The sequence below is a fragment of the Coregonus clupeaformis genome, chromosome 19, assembly GCF_020615455.1.
Source record: "Coregonus clupeaformis isolate EN_2021a chromosome 19, ASM2061545v1, whole genome shotgun sequence".
Classification (NCBI taxonomy): Eukaryota; Metazoa; Chordata; class Actinopteri; order Salmoniformes; family Salmonidae; genus Coregonus; species Coregonus clupeaformis.
The window spans coordinates 17,724,422-17,741,781 of NC_059210.1; the positions used below are offsets into that span (position 1 = coordinate 17,724,422).

Here is a 17,360-nt window from a genome sequence, read left to right on the forward strand (position 1 = left end):
AAAGGCACTGGAGCGACAAACCGCCCTTAATGTCTCTGCCTGGCCGGTTCCTGTCTCTCCATTGGGATTCTCTGCCTCTGACCCTATTACGGGGGCTGAGCCACTGGCTTACTGGTGCTTTCCATGCCTTCCCTAGGAGGGGGTGCATCACTTGAGTGGGTTGAGTCACTGACGTGATCTTCCTGTCGGGTTTGTCGCCCCCTCGGGCTCGTGCAGTGGATCTTCGTGGGCTATACTCAGCCTTGTCTCAGGGTAGTAGGTTGGTGGTCTGTGGATATCCCTCTGGTGGTGTGGGGGCTGTGCTTTGGCAGTGGGTGGGGTGATATGCTGCCTGGTTGCCCTGTCCGGGGGTATCGTCGGACTGGGCCACTGTATCTCCCGATCCCCCCCCGTCTCAGCCTCCAGTATGTATGCTGCAATAGTCTATGTGCCGGGGGGCTAGGGTCAGTCTGTTATATCTGGTGTTATTCTCCTGTCTTATCTGGTGTCCTGTGTGAATTTAAGTATGCTCCCTCTAATTCTCTCTCTCTCTCCCTCCCATCCCGGAGGATCTGAGCCCTAGGACCATGCCTCAGGACTACCTGGCCTGATGACTCCTTGTTGTACCCAGTCCACCTGGTCGTGCTGTTACTCCAGTTTCCACTCTTCTGCCTGCGGCTATGGAACCCTGACCTGTTCACCGGACGTGCTACCTTGTCCCAGACCTGCTGTTTTAATCTCTGTCTCTCTACCACACCTGCTATTTCCAACCTCTAAATGCCCGGCTATGAAAAGCCAAGTGAAATTTACTCCAGGTGTACTGACCTGTTGCAACCTCTACAACCACTGTGATTATTATTTGACCCTGCTGGTCATCTATGAACGTTTGAACATCTTGGAGAAAAATCTGGCCTTAATGGCCATGTACTGTTATAATCTCCACCCCTCAGAGCCTGGTCCTCTCTAGGTTTCTGCTTTTCTAGGGAGTTCTTTCTAGCCACCGTGCTTCTACATCTGCATTGTTTGCTGTTTGGGGTTTTAGGCTGGGTTTCTGTATTGCACTTTGTGACATCTGCTGATGTAAAAAGGGCTTTCTAAATAAAATCTGATTTGATTTTGACTTCATTTGAATTCCTATGTGAAGACTCAATAGTGCATTTGAAGCCAATGAAGTTGGTTAAGATGGCGTCTAATGGAGACATAACATGTGCAGTTTGAGCTACTCCAGGAAGAGACGTTGTAGGCTAGCTCAGCGCTGCCCCCTCTCATTGAGTTTTTAAAGTGGAAGGCTGACCGTGGTACTGCCAGCTGCCATTAGCAACTAAAATTATCCTTATAACTTCTGTGTGCGATTTTAAGGACATACATCTGCTGTAATAGAAGCAATTATTGGTATCACTAACCATGTTTCCATCCACAATTTTTTTGCACATAAAGTCTGTATAAAATAAATCACAACAGAAGTGATGGGGTACAATTTTATAAATGTCAACAGATAACTTGCTTGTTGGACATGGTGGGATCATTCTGTGTAGGTAAAATTAATTGTGCGTGAAATGATGGTGGAAATGCCTGTATGCGCAAATATTGATATAATAAACATCAAAACAAAGTAAACTTGGAGTCACGAGATGATATGGTGTGTGGTCCTCCCACTACGACTTGGGAAACCATGCAGTTTATTAGGCTACAGATCAAATAAGTTATGAACTTCACATGGTGAAAGTGCACGGTGATCTTGATGCTCCTTTCCAATAAATATCGAGGGTCTTGTTCTCATGACATGATTCTAGCTTGATTGCCATTTGACAAATAATATTTTTGCTCTTATCCATTATAATCATGTAGACTAGTCTACCTGCACTGTATCTGCGAGCTGTTGGCTAGAGCGCACGTGCCAAGACCAGAGTAGGCACTTTTGCGACAAAACTATCAGTAGAGCTTTTTATGAGATGGAAACACATTGAACTTTAGATTTTATTCGGTACATAAACGCTTAAACAAAAAAGTACATTTTGTGTGGAGAATGTCATCACGCACTGATTTTTACCTGGAAGAAGTCGATTTGGTGGAAACACCACTGGTGGGAAAATGTGCATATTTTCTTTATGCGGATTCTAGAATATTCGCATGAACATGTCACCAATTGGATGGAAACCTAACTATATACACAAAGATTGCAATTTTCCCATTCACTATAATGGGGATCCTGTTTTCTGCAAACAATGCCTGCAGTACAATGGTCGGCCTTGAACTTTATGGCTTCAATGAGAGGAGGCAATCGTTCTCCCCTGATTTAAAACCATTGGATTGGTGCAAGCATGGCTACAGAATGTTTCCACTATATTTCTCATACCAGTCCATTCCTTCTAAATCCATAAGGGGGAGTGCACACTTCAGGAGAAGGGCTTTTTTTTTTTTTTTTTATATTTAGAAGGTTTGCATAGAAAATACAATGAGTTTCCATTCCACGGTCTTCTTGATAAAACCTAGAATGTCAAATAAAAATGAAGTGGTTAAAGTATTTCTGAAATAATTGGGTGGTGAAACTTGCATCCAGCAAACCAAAGAAGTCGACACAATTTCAGCCATTCTTGAAAGTCAGGACAATCCTTGTTCTGCAGACACATCCTTTTTATAGTTTAATTGTTTTATTTAGCAAGCTGTAGGAATTTAGAATTAAATGTGAAGTGGAGCTTTATAGTTACGTGATAACATCAAGGGATCCGCGTACCTTAAATTATTAGTCAATCATTTATTCAAAAAACAGTTTCCATTATTTGTCGCAATATTTATAACCAGACGTGACTTTCAGCACTGACCCTTTTGTGGACAAACTCAATCATCAAGAGCAAGAATGGGTGTTGAGTCAAAATGTAAATGTTTACTGTAGCGCTACAGTATTCAACAGGTATGAACATTTATTTATTTATAGCAAAATCACCTTCTCAGTTTCATTCTCATATGACAAAGATCTGTGTACAGGACAGTAGCGTACAAAACAATTAAATGTGAAGTGGAGCTTAATAGTTACGTGATGACATCAAGGGACCCGCGTACCTTAAATTATTCGTCAATCGTTTATTCAAAAAACAGTTTCCATCATTTGTCTGATAAACCTGGGTCAATGGAAACCTGCCTAGTCTACTAGCTATGCCGTATGACTTTCCTTGTAACACTTTATAACCAGACATGTGACTTTCAGCACTGACCATTTTGTGGAGACACTCAATCAAGAGCAAGAATGGGTGTCGAGTCAAAATGTAAATGTTTACTGTAGCGCTACAGTATTCAACAGGTATGATTTTTTTTGGGGGGGGGCAAAATCATGTTCCGTTTCATACTCATATGACAAAAAGATCTGTGTATATGACAGTAGTGTACAAAACAAAAGAACGAACAACCGTGAATCAAAGCATTCAAAGTAGACTTCCTAATTCCTTCTCCTCTCCCCATGGACAAGGGCAAGTTTACACCAACCAATCAGAAAGAGGTTGGTTTTTCAATTTTGACCCTAATGTCTGACTCCTACTTGCCTGACTGTCCGTACCGTACGTACGAGTAACATCCCATGGCCAGATCACAGACCTGCTTCCCCAGGGTCATGTTCAATAGGGTACAACCTATTTTAAAACAGAACGGAAATTAGTGTCAAGTCCAGTGTCCCATCCTGTTTCAGTCCGTTTTCCTCTGTTTGGTGCCTAAAGAACACAGGAGGCAAGCATACACACCCGGGAGAACGAACTTACTCACGATTGTCACCACTTGCATCCATCTTCCAAGCGGCATATGATCCGGAAATCAAGGTAAATCACCCAATAAATACATTCTGAATCTCATTGGGAACACAGTGCTTGTGTGTGTTCCAGCCAAATATATACATATGGGTATATTGATCCCCCCCCCCAAAAACAGTTCTTCCAAACAGTGCGGTCTGAAGTACATTACACACCCAACACATCAACAACACCATTACCCTATACCTTTATCAGTCGCTCATCCTTTCCTTTTTTCTCTTCCCCTGTTCATTCTCTCTACACTTCCAACCATCTGTCCTCTATGACTGATCGTCTACACCAGAGCAGTGCTATATAACCCATTCCCTGATGGCGCTACAGGCGTACACAGACAAAACCCGTCTGGCTTCCTACCCTGCCTCTCTCTGCCTACCCTTTGTTTATATGTGTCATTATAAACACACACCCACCTGTAAACAAGTACTCTTTACCTTTCGGGTTATAAATACTGTTTTGGTAAAATCATCATTCTTAAAAGATGCACTATGCAGAAATCCTTTCCTGGTTGCAAAAATTGTAATTCGTCAAATTTCAGTTTGTGACAAAACAAGCAAGTATAGTGTAGAGAATAATTCTACCATCTAAACCACTGGGAAAAAACGAAATTTAATGGGAAGTATAGAAATAGCGCACATAGAACAGATCTACCGCTTCTGAGACTGTGAATTTGGTCAGATCGGCCAAAAAGTTACATATTGCGGCTTTAAAAGACGAGACTGAATGTTTATATGAATAGAGATCTACACAAAAAGCCAATTGCATTATTGGAAGTTTCTTCTTATCTCGAGTTCTCTTTGTTTTGTCGATGTCACATAGTTTTTTCTCTTTTTGGCTTTAGCGTTAAGGCCCAAAGTCTGTAGTGAAGGGGGACTATTAAGGACTCCAAGCCGTAGTCCATCAGTGCCCATAGGGCCTACTGTACGTACACACAACACACACACAATAGTATTGCAGGGGGGAGTATAAAAAGTACACATCCATTAATAAAAGACAGGTGGAACATCCTCTTAACCAAAACCATAATTCTTTCTCATTCCTCAAAGAAAAAGAAGCTAATTCGGTCCCTTTTCTCTCATTCGTCTTTTTAAAAACACCCTCAGTCAGTCCATTCTCTTTCTTTTTTTGATCTTCTCTTTCCGTCGTCGTCTTCTCTCAGTCCAAAGTGCGTGGGTGCCGTGCTGTCTGGCTCCGCTCTGGTTGGCAGGTGAGTGGTGGCTGTGGGTGGTTGTGGCTGTGTTTATTGCTATGGCACCTGTGGCTCTCCCGTATCAGGAGAACAGGACGAAGCTGCCCCTAGACGCTGATCTAAGGTCAGTGTTGCTTCTTCTCCATCTGATAGTTAAGGTCAGGGTTAATAGGGAGTGTTGAGCTGATCCTAGATCCGTGCCTGGGGGGGGTAACTTCTCCTGCAGGTTAGTTCAGGTGAAGACGTAGTTAAGGAAGAGTTGGGAGAGCAGGAGGACACACAGGATGAAACAGTGGCGTCCAGTTAGTGTCACATTGTCCTCAGTCTCCCGGCGACGGCCCAGTTGACGACCCAACGCTATCAGGTTCCTACGGAAGGACAGGGGGGAGAGTTTCAGTCATCTATCAACGTTCTGAAATCTTTCCTTTCTCAGCATTGGTATGAACTACAACAACTTGAAAACCTACTAAAACTGAAGATGCCCAAGTTGACCAGGAGGGGAAGTTGCTTTATCATCTCCATCATGCAGTGTCCTGTTTATTGTGTGTTGATGTGCCCTTGAGCAAGGCACTTTCCCCTAATTGCTCCTGTAAATCGCTCTGGATAAGAGCGTCTGCTAAAATAGATTGTATTTATTTTGTATGTAAAAAAAAAGAAGTGTGTGCTCTCTTACCTCTGGATGTCTTGCTGCGTCTTCTGTATGGATGCAATGGAGGCCTCTATGACGGCGATGTCCTTCACTTCCTTGTTGCACCGTGCACACTGGCTCAGGTACCCTAGTAATGTGACAAGGGAGAGAAAATCCCTGTTTGGTTTACTGATAGTCTGAGGATAAGACAAGGCGAGATGTATGGGCATCATAGGTTGGTTGTGTGTGCATGCATGCCTGGGAGTAAGTGTGAGTGTGTTTGACTTACCCTTGTTACCAGAGGACTCGTGTGTATGTTCTGATGTGAGTCTTACCTTCATTATCAGAGGACTCGTGTGTAGGTTCAGGTGTAGTGCTGCTACTCTCAGTGTTCTGGCTACAGCTAGACGGCTGGCTGCTGCCCTTCCTGTGTTTCCCATTCACCTGGGCCTGAGAGACACAGGCACGCATGACCACGCCAAACACACACACACCTGTAATGTCCATTGATGTAATGTCCAATTTTTTCACAAAACTACACATTGAAGCCAGACTATTCTAAATGGTATACCCAATATGGCAACTGGACCAAAAACACAAGAAGACTGCGGTGAGTTGGAGTGTCCAGTCTATTTGAAATTCTATGGTTACAACTAGTCAGTTTGGCAAAAAAACAAAGATGGAACATCGGTGTGTGTTTGTTTCAATGTGTGTGTGTCTCTTACCTTCTGCTGGCTAGCCCAGGCTGAGGCGCGGCTGTACGCCAGTCCTTTATGTCGTGTCTGTGATTTCTCCTTGGTCTGGATCACTCCGTGCTCCTCAAACTGCACCAGACAGTGCTCAGGGTCCCAAGGCCGCGTGCTGGAGAGGGGGGAGGAAGGACAAGTTCACATACATACAGAGGCTTGCGAAAGTATTCACCCACCTTGGCATTTTTCCTATTTTGTTGCCTTACAACCTGGAATTAAATTTGATTTTTTGGGGGGGTTTGTATCATTTGATTTACACATGACTACCACTTTGAAGATGCAAAATATTTTATCTTGTGAAACAAACAAGAAATAAGACAAAAAAACTGAACTTGAGCGTGCATAACTACTCACCCCCCCAAAGTTAATACTTTGTAGAGCCACCTTTTGCAGAAATTACAGCTGCAAGTCTCTTGGGGTATGTCTCTATAAGCTTGGCACATCTAGCCACTGGGATTTTTGCCCATTCTTCAAGGCAAAACTGCTCCAGCTCCTTCAAGTTGGATGGGTTCCGCTGGTGTACAGCAATCTTTAAGTCATACCACAGATTGAGGTCTGGGCTTTGACTAGGCCATTCCAAGACATTTAAATGTTTCCCCTGAAACCACTCAAGTGTTGCTTTAGCAGTATGCTTAGGGTCATTGTCCTGCTGGAAGGTGAACCTACGTCCCAGTCTCAAATCTCTGGAAGACTGAAACAGGTTTCCCCTCAAGAATTTCCCTATATTTCGCACCATCCATCATTCCTTCAATTCTGACCAGTTTCCCAGTCCCTTCTGATGAAAAACATCCCCATAGCATGATGCTGCCACCACCATGTTTCACTGTGGGGATGTTGTTCTCGGGGTAATGAGAGGTGTTGGGTTTGCGCCAGACAGTGTTTTCCTTGATGGCCAAAAAGCTACATTTTAGTCTCATCTGACCAGAGTACCTTCTTCCATATGTTTGGGGAGTCTCCCACATGCCTTTTGGCGAACACCAAACGTGTTTGCTGCTTTTTTTCTGGCCACTCTTCCGTAAAGCCCAGCTCTGTGGAGTGTACAGCTTAAAATGGTCCTATGGACAGATACTCCAATCTCCGCTGTGGCGCTTTGCAGCTCCTTCAGGTTTATCTTTGGTCTCTTTGTTGCCTCTCTGATTAATGCCCTCCTTGCCTGGTCCGTGAGTTTTGGTGGGCGGCCCTCTCTTGGCAGGTTTGTTGTGGTGCCATATTATTTCCATTTTTTAATAATGGATTTAATGGTGCTCCGTGGGATGTTCAAAGTTTCAGATATTTTTTTATAACCCAACCCCTGATCTGTACAACTTTGTCCCTGACCTGTTTGGAGAGCTCCTTGGTCTTCATGGTGCCGCTTGCTTGGTGGTGCCCCTTGCTTAGTGGTGGTGCAGACTCTGGGGCCTTTCAGAACAGGTGTATATATACACTGAGATCATGTGACACTTAGATTGCACACAGGTGGACTTTATTTAACTAATTATGTGACTGAAGGTAATTGGTTGCACCAGATCTTATTTAGGGGCTTCATAGCAAAGGGGGTGAATACATATGCACGCACCACTTTTCCATTATTAATTTTTTTGAATTTTTTGAAAAAAGTTATTCTTTTTCATTTCACTTCACCAATTTGGACTATTTTGTGTATGTCCATGACATGAAATCCAAATAAAAATCCATTTAAATTACAGGTTGTAATGCAACAAAATAGGAAAAACGCCAAGCGGGATGAATACTTTTGCAAGGCACTGTACCAGATCTTCTCCGGGGGGAGGATGTATTCTCTGGTCTGTGTGCCAGTGTGGATGCAATGTCTGTATTAGTTCCGTTATATTTGTATTGCCTTATGGTGTGTGTGTGTGTGTACATGACCACTTGGTGGTGTGCTGTGTACATACTCTATGTGTGTGTACGTCCATTCGTTGGTGACGGAGTCCAGGTGAAAGAGTCTGGGGCTCCAAGGTTTGTCTCCTCGGTCTTTGACCTCATTTCTCTGAGCCTCCTCCAGTACAAACTTCTCCTGGGTTGCCCGGTTCTGGTCACGGTCCACTATAGCACTAGTCACATGCTGCCACAGCCTGCAAGGCACACATAGACCGTCAAAGGTCTTAGCAAAGCTTCCATCTACTGTATGTAAAAAAGTCTGCAGACAGAACACTGGTGTGTGTGTCCTTACCTCTCCGACTCAAACTGCCCTTGCTGGTCCAGCTGTACAACTTGCCTCTTCAGTCTGGTGCTGCGGACCTCTGGAGTGGGGTTCCAGAGGACCTCCTGCTGCCCTGACTTCTTCTCCTGTAGGAACACCTCACCATCCTGATCACACACACACACACTTAATATGTTTTGTGCCATTTACACATGTGCCTTATTTTTGTACATTGCCAATGCTATTGTATGTAGTCCATCCATCCATCCACCCACATCACAACACCTCTTGCTGACCTCTTCTCCTGGAGAAACACCTCTCATTCCTGACGACAACAACAGACACTTCCAATAACAAACGGGGGAAAAATAGGGAGATAGTGTGTGTGAGAGAGAGCGAGAGACAGAGAGGGAGAGTGAGATGCATGCACTCTTACCCAGTGTCCGTCCACAGTGGCCAGCAGCTCATCTCCCTGCTGGATCTTTCCAGAGATCACATTCACACTGCTGGAGCCTCCCAGGAAGGGCTACAATACAGAGAGAGAAGACCGTCCCCTACAGGTGACTAGAGCAAGAACAGAACAACCCTGATCCTAGACCTTATGAGCCAACTTGATCTGAATCTACTGCATGTAATGATAAAGTGCCATGTGTCACATTTAGACTGGGATTTAATCTGATTGCATTTACAAGCAGGATTGTCTCCATGCGCAATGTTCCCACTGATCGGATTGAATCCTACCAGGTCATTTGATACATTACACAACCCTTAACAGTAAAAAAACAAAAAATATAAAACAGTACCTTTTGGACAAACCCCATCAATCTCAGTTATCATAACCAACCGTCACAGCACTCACCCCAGTTTTTTCCCCCACCTCTATTTTTATTTCTCCCACCCTCTCCCTTGCCCCTTTACTGTTTTATATTTCTATTTGCTTTCATGCAATGGCTAGTTAATTGAATTAATAAAATAATACATTTTGTTTGGTAGAGAAGCTGCCTACAATCCATTCTGTTTTTTGGAGCCCGGCCGATATGGGTTTTCTTGGGTCTGATATCGATTTTTGTGGGACAAAACCTAATCAAATTGTATTTGTCAAATGCGCCTAATGCAACAGGTGTAGACCTTATAGTGAAATGCTTACTTACTTAACCAAAAACGCAGTTTTAAGAAAAATAAGTGTTAAGTAAAAAAAATAAAAATTAAAGAGCAGCAGTAAAATAACAGTAGCGAGCTATATACAGGGGGTACCGGTACAGTCAATGTGCGGGGGCACAGGTTAGTCGAGGTAATATGTACATGTAGGTAGAGTTAAAGTGACTATGCATAGATAATAAACAGAGCGTGGCAGTAGCGTAAAAGAGGGGGTAGGTGGGACAACGCAAATAGTCCAGGTAGCCATTTGATTAGCTGTTCAGGAGTCTTATGGCTTGGGGGTAGAAGCTGTTAAGAAGCCTTTTGGACCTAGACTTGGCACTCCGGTCACACTTGCTGTGCGGTAGCAGAAAGAACAGCCTATGACAAGAGTGGCTGGAGTCTTCGACAACTTTTAGGGCCTTCCTCTGACACCGCCTGGTATAGAGGTCCTGGTTGGCAAGCAGCTTGGCCCCAGTTATGTACTGGGCCGTACACACTACCCTCTGTAGTGCCTTGCGGTCGGAGGCCGAGTTGCCATACCAGGCAGTGATGCAACCAGTCAGGATGCTCTCGATGGTGCAGCTGTAGAACTTATTGAGGATCTGAGGACCCATGCCAAATCTTTTCAGTCTCCTGAGGGGGAATAGGCTTTGTCGTGCCCTCTTCACGACTGTCTTGGTGTGTTTTGACCATGATAGTTCGTTGGTGATGTGGACACCAAGGAACTTGAAGCTCTCAACCTGTTCCACTACAGCCCCGTCGATGAGAATGGGGGCGTGCTCAGTCCTCTTTTTTTCCCTGTAGTCCACAATCATCTCCTTTGTCTTGGTCACGTTGAGGGAGAGGTTGTTATCCTGGCACCACACGGCCAGGTCTCTGACCTCCTCCCTATAGGCTGTCTCATCGTTGTCGGTGATCAAGGCCTACCACTGTTGTGTCATCGGCAAACTTAATGATGGTGTTGGAGTCGTGCCTGGCCATGCAGTCATGGGTAAACAGGAAGTACAGGAGGGGACTGAGCACGCACCCCTGAGGGGCCCCTGTGTTGAGGATCAGTGTGGCAGATGTGTTGTTACCTACCCTTACCACCTGGGTGCGGCCCGTCAGGAAGTCCAGGATCCAGTTGCAGAGGGAGGTGTTTAGTCCCAGGGTTCTTAGCTTAGTGATGAGCTTTGTGGGCACTATGGTGTTGAATGCTGAGCTGTAGTCAATGAATAGCATTCTCACGTAGGTGTTCCTCTTGTCCAGGTGGGAAAGGGCAGTGTGGAGTGCAATCTGTTGGGGCGGTATGCAAATTGGAGTGGGTCTAGGGTTTCTGGGATGATGGTGTTGATGTGAGTCATGACCAGCCTTTCAAAGCACTTCATGGCTACAGACGTGAGTGCTACGGGTCTGTAGTCATTTAGGCAGGTTACCTTAGTGTTCTTGGGCACAGGGACTATGGTGGTCTGCTTGAAACATGTAGGTATTACAGACTCGGTCAGGGAGAGGTTGAAAATGTCAGTGAAGACACTTGCCAGTTGGTCAGCGCATGCTCTGAGTACATATCCTGGTAATCCATCTTGCCCCGCTGCCTTGAGAATGTTGACCTGTTTAAAGGTCTTGCTCACATCGGCTACGGAGAGCATGATCACACAGCTGGTGCTCTCATGCATGCTTCAGTGTTGCTTGCCTCAAAGCAAGCATAAAAGGCATTTAGCTCGTCTGGTAGGCTTGCGTCACTGGGCAGCTTGCGGCTGGGTTTCCCTTTGTAGTCCGTAATAGTTTGGACACATCCGACGAGCATCAGAGCCGGTGTAGTAGGATTCAATCTTAGTCCTATATTGACACTTTGCCTGTTTGATGGTTCGTCTGAGGGCATAGCGGGATTTCTTATACGCGTCCGGATTAGTGTCCCGCTCCTTGAAAGCGGCTGCTCTAGCCTTTAGCCATGGCTTCTGGTTGGGATATGTACGCACGGTCACTGTGGGCACGACGTCGTCGATGCACTTATTGATGAAGCCGGTGACTGAGGTGGTATACTCCTCAATGCCATTGGATGAATCCCGTAACATATTCCAGTCTGTGCTAGCAAAACAGTCCTGTAGCTTAGCATCTGCGTCATCTGACACTTCTTTGACAGAGTCACTGGTGCTTCCTGCTTTAGTTTTTGCTTGTAAGCAGGAATCAGGAGGATAGAATTATGGTCAGATTTGCCAAATGGAGGGCGAGAGAGAGCTTTGTACGCGTCTCTGTGTGTGGAGTAAAGGTGGTCTAGAGTTTTTTTTCCCTCTGGTTGCACATTTAACATGCTGGTAGAAATTAGGTAGAACGGATTTAAGTTTCCCTGTATTAAAGTCCCCGGCCACTAGGCGCGCCGCCTCTGGATGAGCGTTTTCCTGTTTGCTTATGGTCTTATACAGCTCGTTGAGTGCGGTCTTAGTGCCAGCATCGGTTTGTGGTGGTAAATAGACAGCTATGAAAAATATAGATGAAAACTCTCTTGGTAAATAGTGTGGTCTACAGCTTATCATGAGATACTCTACCTCAGGCGAACAAAACCTTGAGACTTCCTTAATATTAGATTTCGTGCACCAGCTATTGTTTACAAATATACACAGACCGCCACCCCTTGTCTTACCGGAGGCGGCTTGTCTATCTTGCCGATGCAGTGTAAACCCCGCCAGCTGTATATTATCCATGTTGTCATTCAGCCACGACTCCGTGAAACATAAGATATTACCGTTTTTAATGTCCCGTTGGTAGGATATTCGTAATTGTAGCTCGTCTATTTTGTTATCCAATGATTGTACGTTGGCTAATAGGACTGATATTAGAGGCAGATTACCCACTTGCCATTGGATCCTTACAAGGCACCCCGACCTACGTCCCCGATATCGCAGTCTCCTTCTCCTGCGAATGACAGGGATTTGGGCCTTGTAAGGTGTCTGAAGTAAGTCCTTCGCGTCCGACAGGTTAAAGAAAAAAATCTTCGTCCAGTACGAGGTGAGTAATAGCTGTCCTGATATCCAGAAGCTCTTTTCAGTCATAAGAGACGGTGGCAGAAACATTATGTACAAATTAAGTTACAAATAACGCGATTGGAGCCTGTAAAAACGGCAGCCATCTCCTCCGGCGCCATTATACAAAAATATATCTGCTGATATATTGTTTTACAGCGGGGAAATGAAAAAGTTACTTTTTCCCATATAAATTGCCGTCCAAGACATATGTTTCAAATGTTGATTTCTTACATTGTGACAATAGTGACATCATGAGAATGGCCACAAGTGTTCAGATAACCATTTTTTTTGTGGAATTATCGGTAAAAGGACAATATCAGTCGATAAAGTCGGTGAAACGATATATCGGTTTGGCTCTAGTTTTTTTTCTCCTCTCACTGCGCAGTTATGTTTCACCAAATTTTTAAGAATGTTATTTATTTTGCATTTTCTTGTTTCTGTACAACATTGAAAAGATTGGAACTTAGGAAGTACACACACATACCTTCAACTTGAACTCCAGTTCTGCCACATATTTGGTTCTCTCACACTCAATAGTGATCTTCCCTCCCAGCTCCAGTGTCATGGTGCCATACAGAATACCTAATATAGAAACAAGGAACAACACATTTCATTTACAATTACACGCGTCGAAACACTCCTATCATGAACGATATAAAAGGTCAGTGAATGCAACAGAGCCGGAACAACAGTGTAAATACTACTACAAGGCAACCACTTCAGACAGACAGCAGTTAGAAAGTGAGTAGTATACGGTCCGTGTCCGATTACCCATCTAAAATGGTAGGCATTTTGGTTATGCTAAAATAACAACGTTTTATAGTATATCAAAAAAAGTCAGTACGCTAATTTGGGCTATTCATCTATTATGAATTCGCTGCACATTGACGAAGATAATCGTATTTTTCAAACCCAGCTGATAATCAGATAAGGGGACGGGGTGTTTAAGCAATAAGGCTTGAGAACCCGGGGATTATCGTGCGATAACTCCTGACTAATTTTTACCAGCATGTCACATGTGCAACCAGAGGGAGAAAAAGAAAACTCGAGACCACTTTTACTCCACACACAGAGACGCATACAAAGCCCTCTCTCGCCCTCCATTTCACAAATCTGACCATAATTCTATCCTCCTGATTCCTGCTTCCAAGCAAAAACTAAAGCAGGAAATACCAGTGACTTGCTCAATATGGAAGTGGTCAGATGAAGTGGATGCTACACTACACGACTGTTTTGCTATCACAGACTGGAAAATGTTACGGGATTCATCCAATGGCATTGAGGAGTATACCACCTCAGTCACCGGCTTCATCAATAAGTGCATCGACGACGTCGTGCCCACAGTGACCGTGCGTACATATCCCAACCAGAAGCCATGGCTAAAGGCTAGAGCTGCCGCTTTCAAGGAGCGGGACACTAATCCGGACGCGCATAAGAAATCCCGCTATGCCCTCAGTCGAACCATCAAACAGGCAAAGCTTCAATACAGGACTAAGATTGAATCCTACTACACCGGCTCTGATGCTCGTCGGATGTGTCCGGGCTTGCAAACTATTACGGACTACAAAGGGAAACCCAGCCGCGAGCTGCCCAGTGACGCAAGCCTACCAGACGAGCTAAATGCCTTTTATGCTCGCTTTGAGGCAAGCAACACTGAAGCATGCATGAGAGCACCAGCTGTGTGATCACGCTCTCCGTAGCCGATGTGAGCAAGACCTTTAAACAGGTCAACATTCACAAGGCAGCGGGGCCAGATGGATTACCAGGACGTGTACTCAGATCATGTGCTGACCAACTGGCAAGTGTAATACCTACATGTTTCAAGCAGACCACCATAGTCCCTGTGCCCAAGAACACTAAGGTAACCTGCCTAAATCACTACCGCCCAGTAGCACTCACGTCGGTAGCCATGAAGTGCTTTGAAAGGCTGGTCATGACTCACATCAACACCATCATCCCGGAAACCCTAGACCCACTCCAATTCGCATACCGCCCCAACAGATCCACAGATGACACAATCTCCATTGCACTCCACACTGCCCTTTCCCACCTGGACAAAAGGAACACCTATGTGAGAATGCTGTTAATTGACTACAGCTCAGCATTCAACACCATAGTGCCCACAAAGTTCATCACTAAGCTAAGGACCCTGGGACTAAACACCTTCCTAGGCAACTGGATCCTGCACTTCCTGACGGGCCGCCCCCAGGTGGTAAGGATAGGCAACAACACATCTGCCACGCTGATCCTCAACACGGGGGCCCTTCAGGGGTGTGTGCTTTGTCCCCTCCTGTACTCCCTGTTTACCCACGACTGCGTGGCCAAGCACGACTCCAACACCATCATTAAGTTTGCTGATGACACAACGATGAGATGCCAGGTGGTGCCAGGACAACAACCTCTCCCTCAACCTGAGCAAGACAAAGGAGCTGATCGTGGACTACAGGAAAAGGAGGGCTGAACAGGCCCTCATTAACATAGACGGGGCTGTAGTGGAGAGGGTCGAGAGTTTCCACAACACCAACAAACTATCATGGTCCAAACACATCAAGACAGTCGTGAAGATGGCACAACACCTTTTCCCCCTCAGGAGACTGAAAAGATTTGGCATGGGTCACCAAATCCTCAAAGTTCTACAGCTGCACCATCGAGAGCATCCCGACTGGTTGTATCACCGCCTGTTATGGCAACTGCTCGGCATCTGACCGTAAGGCTCTACAGAGGGTAGTGCGTATGGCCCAGTACATCACTGGGGCAGAGCTTCCTGCCATCCAGGACCTATATACTAGGCGGTGTCAGAGGAAGGCCCAACAAATTGTCAAAGACTCCAGTCACCCAAATCATAGACTGTTCTCTCTGCTACCACATGGCAAGGGGTACCGGAGCGCCAAGTCTAGGTCCAAAAGGCTCCTTAACAGCTTCTACCCCCAAGCCTATGCATAGTCACTTTACCCTTACCTACATACACAAATTACCTCGACTAACCTGTACCCACGAACACTGACTCGGTACCGGTACCCCCTGTATATAGCCTTGTTATTTATTTTTTATTTAGTATATATTTTCTTAACTATCTCTTGAACTGCATTGTTGGTTAAGGGCTTTTAACGGTTGTATTCGGCACATATGACAAATATAATTTGATAAGGGCTGTTCTTAGGCCCAAGGCAAAGCCGAGGCCCAGGAACAGCCCTTAGGGAGTTATCACACGATACCCCCGGGTTCTCAAGCATTATTACTTTTAGTAAATGGTTGCCAACATATTTATAAAAATTTTAATTACATTTGGTTTTGCATTCTGAAGTTGATAGCCAAGCGGGATGGTCATTTGTTATTTTCTCATGTTTTGACCCAGCCGTTATTTCTATTAATTCGACGTTGCTATGCTAAACAAATCATTGGCATCTAGCTAGCTAGCAGATTTAATGTTGATGAGAGACAAGAACTTCAATACATAATGATTTAATAAATATCCAAAAGGCCTACATAGCCAACAACTATTATGCTTGGCGAGTCCAAGCTAACAAAGCTAGTTGGTGATGTTAATAGTTAAGAGGGGATATGGTAACCAAGATTTCACAAGATTGGTTTTGCCCAAATTTAACAGAACATGTGAAACAACACATTTTTAAATGCGTCACGTGCATACAATACAACACTACCAAGGGGTCACCACTTAAACCTGGTCATTTCCCCTCACCTAGTGGTCCATTTACACACATTGCAATGGATTTTATTGATATGACTGAAAGAAAGGAGAGAAAGCGCTATTGTTTAGTAATAATTGACCGATTCACCAGATGGGTAGAGGCATTTCCTACTACCCACTGTGATGCTAAAACAGTAGCTAAAATTCTACTGCTCAAATTCTGGTAAGGGAAATATTCCCTAAATTCAGAATCCCAGAAACCTTGTCTGCAGACAATGACACCCATTTCACTGGAGATGTCATAGCCCAAATTGCCCTTATGCTGGGAATCTATCACTTGACAGGTAAAACCTGGGTAGAGTGTATACCTCTGGTGCTGATGAAAATGTGAAGCAGCCCCAACAGAGGCACTGGGTATAGCCCTCATGAGATGTTAACAGGCCGTCCCATGAATGTCCCATCTCATAGGCCCATGACTGACAAACAGACTGACCTGACTAGACTGGAAGATGACCTGTTAGGATATATGAAGGAACTAACTTCTACTGTTAGGTCTCTGTATTCTAACTCTAGGAAAGCCCAGGAGGTGCCAGACGGAGAGGATAAAGACAAAATCCCTGTCCAAATCGGAGACTGGGTGAAACTGAAGGTTCACAAACGAAAATGGAACCAGCCAAGATGGATGGGACCATACCAAGTGATCCAGGCCACCCCGAGTGACCGAGAGACAGGGATGGCACCACCTGTCACACTGCCAGAAGATGGAGAAGCACCCACCAAAAGAATGAAGAATGACCAGAACCTGCCATCTGATGAAGACTCAACAGTTCTGCATGGACTCCATGGAGAGAGAAGGAGGGGAGGCCGTGAGCCACATCCACTGGGCCATGAATGTGCTGTGTTATGTGTAATAATCTGTGCTCTGCTTGCTTCCTCAGTCTCGGGGGTGGAAATACAGAACAACCAATTGAAGTAAACCAATTCCTGGGTAAATATGCTGCGGGGCCTGGGTAGGAGGGCAGCACCAAATGGGTCCAGAATAATGATGTTCCCAAAACCTTCTTCAGCGGGTGAGCTATTTGGTGCTATG

The 17,360-nt window shown here is 44.9% G+C and overlaps 1 protein-coding gene across 1 annotated transcript in view; it reads right to left on the bottom strand.

Moving 5' to 3' along the window:
- Positions 1 to 2,719: 2,719 nt before the first annotated feature.
- The window catches only part of osbpl5 (oxysterol binding protein-like 5), a 145,689-nt gene continuing 131,048 nt past the window's right edge, over positions 2,720 to 17,360 (bottom strand). Inside the window, exons 16-23 of the mRNA XM_041837625.2 lie at positions 13,106 to 13,203; positions 8,916 to 9,005; positions 8,510 to 8,646; positions 8,232 to 8,411; positions 6,316 to 6,451; positions 5,926 to 6,040; positions 5,636 to 5,738; positions 2,720 to 5,330 (exon numbers count right to left, since the gene is read on the bottom strand). Coding sequence (XP_041693559.1) covers positions 5,195 to 5,330; positions 5,636 to 5,738; positions 5,926 to 6,040; positions 6,316 to 6,451; positions 8,232 to 8,411; positions 8,510 to 8,646; positions 8,916 to 9,005; positions 13,106 to 13,203 — 995 coding nt within the window. The 3' untranslated portion in view covers positions 2,720 to 5,194. The remainder of the gene's footprint in view (positions 5,331 to 5,635; positions 5,739 to 5,925; positions 6,041 to 6,315; positions 6,452 to 8,231; positions 8,412 to 8,509; positions 8,647 to 8,915; positions 9,006 to 13,105; positions 13,204 to 17,360) is intronic.